We start from the raw sequence: 5416 nt of genomic DNA, 5'->3' as shown, positions 1-5416 counted from the left end.
GACTCATCACTGGACTCACTACTAACATTAGCAAGAATTTCAGGTGTACAAAGTGGTCCCTTAAACAATGTCAGTCATTCTTCTTCAGCAGAAGTCTCCCATGTGATATCTGAATGTTGATTAAGTCAGCACATCACTCTTGTGATCTGTTGTTGTTTTTCCTCATGTTTACGTGTAATAATACAGTTCCACGGTATAAAACTATTGTTCTTTTCATGGTACATATACAAATCCTAGGCTTAAACAAAGTAAACTAAAAGATATGGTTCGTTATGGCTAATTGTTAGTTTATATCGTTCTTCTCTTAATTTTCACGAGTGTATATGGCTAAAAATAGTTAAGAAGGTTAGCCTCACTCATCTTTTCATGTCCTTTTAGTTATATCTCGTCCCATGCCTTCTTTCCTGCTAAAACCTCTCATTCTTGATGGACCATGTGGTGCACAGGTGGTCGCCATTTTGTTATATACGCCTACGCTGTTACCACACGTGGGCGGCAGTAATGGCGTCGAGTACTGAGTGCTTTCTAAGTGCCCAAGTGCTTTGATTTCTCTTCTCCTTTTCTACACCTGCGCTCTAGTTGTATCATATATTAAAACACCCGCTTTCTCATGAAAAGTATCATGGAAAAAAGCCGCTGTCTGTAACTATATATTAAATAAGAAAGTTATTTCAATTCAAAGTTGACAAAGTCAGTGTGGCTCTACTATAGTAGCTGGGAAGGAAATGATGAGGGGGTATACGCCTGGAGCTAGTCATAGTACCTATGCTAGTACTATGAGCTATTACACCGAAATTTTGGACACACTCCTTTTTGGTGCTCGTATAGTGCCCTAAAATAGTACATGTAGATTATTTTCATTTTGCATATTTTAAACTAACAAATTCTTACATTTTCAACAATTATTAATATAAAATGATTGTTTTTTCCCCTACTACTCATTTCTTGTACATGTGCTGCTGTGCAATGTATTGTAACTTAAAATTTAATTTTTAAGCAACTTTAAAATTTGTAAAAAATTATTTTGTTTGGAATGAGTTCAAACTTGCTACACAACATGAGAACGTGTATATGCATCAGGAAAATTATAAAAGTTGAGAATTCTCATTTTTTCATTTTTACTAAAAATTGGCTTGTGACACTACTATAGTGCAAGGATTTTTGCTTGATTTTGGAGCAACTTTAAAAATTTGTAAAACATCCAAATTTCATCAAAATCAGCTCACAATTTATACACAACATAAGAACATGTATATGCATCAAGAAAAGTTATAAAACTGGAGAATTCTCAGTTTTTCAATTTCAGCAATAATTCTCCAACAACCCTGTGGTATAATCTGGCCCAATTTTTGACTGAGTAACGTTAAAAATTAATAAAAAATCTAATTTTTATTGGAATCAGTTCAAACTTGCTACACAACAAAAGAACATGTATATGCATCAGAAAAAATTATAAAAATGAAGAATTCACTCCTAGTCATTTTTGATGAATCATTACTATCATTATTTATTTCAGCTGGTTCACTGTATGCTTAGTCAGTTCAAGTTAAGGTTCATAAAGAAATTGAAGGGACTAATGATATACTGTCAGTAGTGGTACCTCAAGAACTAAGAGGAAGGAGTGAAGAAGTTATATTCCTAGCAGACAGACTTATTAAAGGTAATGGTATGTCACATGACTATCACATGATTGTACATGTCATCTATGTGTACATGTTCATGTGGTTTTTGTTCCAGAGGTTATTTCTCTTAATTCTTTGTTGCCGTCTTGTTTCATTGAGCTTCATAAGCAACAGTTGATGTTAACTCCATGGGAGCAGATACTTAAATCAGCTCAAAATGTGCTCTTCAATGAAGAACTGTTTGCACAGGTATAATACTGTACTATAATAATTAATGTATTTGTATTAATTTGGTTTAGATTATACAATCATCTGTGATCAGGAACTTGTATTATTATGATGTAAAACTGTACAAGAGGAAAGGTTAGAGAGATGTAACGAGATTACTAGAATATACAAAGTTTTACTAGGTCATGACTAGTGGGTGGGTCATCGAACCTTATCGCTATAAAGAAAAACTACTCACACAAGTTGCGTATCTTGTACAGGTGGGTGTGGATGTGGGTGGAGTCAAACATGACGTACATTGAATAGGTTGATATGGGAGGAGTACCAGCAACACTGGTTAATATTGTGTCAAGACGTCAGCCATTAACAGTTGCATATTTACGTGATTAGTTCAAAATCTTCAAATAGAAATGAAAGAGAGAGTAGACCCAGTTATTATCAGGTACTGATTCACCTAGTGATCCAACTATGATGTATAAAACATAATTATATATCATATATTATGGAGTTATTGGCATATATACTAGTATAATAATAGTAATGACATTTTCTACTTTTATATTTTATAAAAATAATAACTATTATAACTATCATAGTCAGTTTGTTGACAAAGAGAGAGATAGATAGTGTGTTCAAGAGAGAGAAGGGAAAGGAGAGGTATTTTTATTATTGAATAACTACTTGAATATTTTCACTATACGATTCTTGTTAGCAGCGTAAATACATCCATCCTTATCCAGTGCTATACCATATGGATTATTTAATCCTGAGACTAATTTCCCATCAGGACTCTCTGCATAAACACAAGACTGGCTATTACCCTTGTAAGTCAATACTAAGATATGTCCATCATCATCAATAGCAATACCTTGAAGATAACCAGAGCCACTATAAGGATTATTGTAGGTATGAAGATGAGTTTTACCATCAGGAGAGAAGACTTGAACATGATTTTGAAAAATAGCAATATGTATTTTCCTTCATTATTGATTGCTACATAAAATGAATCACCATCACATTGTATGACTTGTAGAAATGTACCATCTTCTTTGAACACTTGTACTCTTTTGTTGCCATCATCAGCTACTAATATATTACCTTTACCATCAGTAGACATACCACGAGGATAAGAGAATTGTCCATTTCCATTACCTTCACTACCAAACTGACCAATATACTGACCAGTAGTAGCTGAGAAATACTGCACACGATGGAGATTAACATCAAACACATAGAGCCTGTCTCCTAACAGCAATAAACCCCAAGGACATCTAAGCTGTCCGTTACCATTACCTTTAGATCCAATCCTTCTTACTGCAGTACTATCCGCACTAAATACCTGAACAAACCCATCAGTACTACTAGCAAATACTTCACCATTAGTATGAACAGCAACACCAGTAGTATAATTCTCCACAGTAAAGGATCTCTGGTTAGTTAGTGTGGTATAGTCTCTTGATGCTTTTACTGACAGTTGATAAGGACTACCTTTAATATGCTGACCTCTTATAGTCACTGATAGTTCATATCCACCAATACTTTGAGGTGTGCATGATACAATGGCTGTGTTGTTATCATTAACTATATCAACTCTTTCCTCCTCTTTACTTCCATCACTTTTGATAAAGGAATCCTTCAAATAGCTTGCTGCTTTATCAATGCCTGCTGGTAGAGACACTTTGAATTTCCTTTCTTTCCTTAATGTTGCCAATGGAATAGCTAACCCATTGTCAATAGAATATAGTGATGGCTCAAGCTGCTCAAACTCAAAAAAACTTCCAAACTTACTGATTTCTTTACTTAAAGGAGATATGTCTAAACATGTTACAATTGCTTCATTTTCTTTTATTTCTAGAGGTAGTTTTTTATACTTTTCAATGCATTCCTCTAGTTGATTGGTGATTAGCTTCTTAACACTGAGAACTTCACCTGGATCAGTACGCTCACTCACTGATGATGCAAGATGACGACCATGAGAAACCTGTTTTACCAGTTTACGAAACCCGTCCAACTGCTTTTCGACAGAATTCCTCTTAGCGCTAGCAATCTTTTCTGTCTCCATTAGTAGATCATTGCATCTCTTATCTAAAACAGCTTTAAGCTCTTCAAACGTTTCCTTGATTTCCTGCCTTGCTTCTTCTTTATGTGTTGCTATCTGCTCTAGCATCTTCTCTCCATTAGCAATAGCTTCAGTGACTGGAGGAATGACTCCATCACAACTAGCAACACTTTCCTTTAATGCTTTACGTGCTGTTTCTCCTTCATAAATGCACTCTACGCAATTATGATTTTTATGCTTAATAGGGAGGCAATTACGACAAACTAATTTTTTTCAATCTTTGCAATAATACAGCAGTTCTTCTCTTGAGTGTCGTGGGCAATAGACTGGCTGCTGTGCTGTGACAGGCAATTCTTCAATGACACTCTCCTTTCCCATGTTAACCAGTTTGTGTTGACTTGTGCTTCAGTTTTATTCTTTTATGTGCTGTCTTGCAGAAATTGCATAGAAACAGCCAACACTCATAGCAAAAAGTGACAGCAATATCGTCACTGCATTGTTCACATAATGTGCTTTCTTTCTTGCTCATTTTATCTTTAATGGATGCTTCCTTAACTTGCTGAGCTAGCCAAAGGTTTTGAGTGAGGCCTTCAATTTTACCATCAGGTAAATTAACGCTAGTGTCACTTGTTGGACACTTTAATGAGGTATCAGCACTACCTTGCTTGTCTTTAGCTTTTATTAGACACTTCTTACAGAATGAGTGAAGACAGGGAAGCATGAGGGGATCAGTGTAATACTCTGAACAAACCTCACAAGTCATAGTGATAGCTGGACTTGTGTTTTCTGCCATTTCCTATGAAGAAATAAATCATCACAATACCACTGACTGAAGTATGTTACTTTAAAAAGTGTTCTTAGTCAAAAAGCAAGAGAATAGGTGTAGGGAGACAAAAGCTTTAAAGAGAGCTGTTACTGAAACTTGATCTGCCCACAAGTAACATTATACTTATTATCACATTAGATCTATACTACAGCCTCTCCTTTTTCATTTTTTACAGCTATGTACAGCTTAATGTAATGTGCATATGGAAGTGCTTATGTGTAGAGACTAGAGGCGTAATATTTTGCAGAATTATTTCTACTAGAGCTAAGCAATAATTATGTACAATTTAAACTGAAGTTATGATTAAGAATTAGATCTAGATCTATATGTACATGTGAATTAAATAAAGATCAATATAATGCCATGATGTCTCAAAAAATTCTGCATGTATGTACCATCACATTTCATTGCTGTGACAGCTTATGTGGGTGCATGAGGAAAACACAACAATTATTATCATAATTATATATTTGTTTGACTTTTTCATTAATAGTAGTTCAGCTACATGTAGGTACATTTTCTGTACCTGTATCCTAATTACAATTATTCTAATAATGGCCACCACCACTGCATTAGCATTTCTTTTTGTCTACAAGAACACTTATTCTCCTCATGCAAAGAATATTAGTGTGTATACAATGGCTATCATATGTAACGTCTATCTAGACTACTACAATCAAT

General features: G+C 34.7%; 1 protein-coding gene across 1 annotated transcript; it reads right to left on the bottom strand.

The window, feature by feature from the left end:
* Nucleotides 1-2527: 2527 nt before the first annotated feature.
* On the bottom strand, nucleotides 2528-4702 carry LOC105314747 (tripartite motif-containing protein 2-like). Its single transcript, XM_011409099.1, has 3 exons — nucleotides 4294-4702; nucleotides 2862-4124; nucleotides 2528-2790 (listed from the first exon to the last, which is right to left on the bottom strand). The coding sequence occupies exons 1-3, from the start codon at nucleotides 4700-4702 to the stop codon at nucleotides 2528-2530; spliced, it is 1935 nt and encodes a 644-aa protein (XP_011407401.1).
* Between the last annotated feature and the right edge of the window lie 714 nt (nucleotides 4703-5416).

The sequence above is a fragment of the Amphimedon queenslandica genome, unplaced genomic scaffold (genome assembly GCF_000090795.2).
Source record: "Amphimedon queenslandica unplaced genomic scaffold, v1.1 AMPQUscaffold_12578, whole genome shotgun sequence".
NCBI classification, from domain to species: Eukaryota; Metazoa; Porifera; class Demospongiae; order Haplosclerida; family Niphatidae; genus Amphimedon; species Amphimedon queenslandica.
Note: the sequence above shows the minus strand (reverse complement) of the source record. Positions and strands in the feature narration are given on the sequence as shown.

What these genes read in the sequence shown, in the direction of transcription:
- LOC105314747 (XM_011409099.1), bottom strand. Translation starts at nt 4,702, where the DNA reads ATGGCAGAAAACACAAGTCCAGCTATCACTATGACTTGTGAGGTTTGT. An exon ending in GCACAAGTCAACACAAACTG is followed by an intron (nt 4,125 to 4,293) that starts GTTAACATGGGA and finishes ATAATTGCGTAG; the next exon opens with AGTGCATTTATGAAGGAGAA. An exon ending in ACAAGTCATACAATGTGATG is followed by an intron (nt 2,791 to 2,861) that starts GTGATTCATTTT and finishes ATCATGTTCAAG; the next exon opens with TCTTCTCTCCTGATGGTAAA.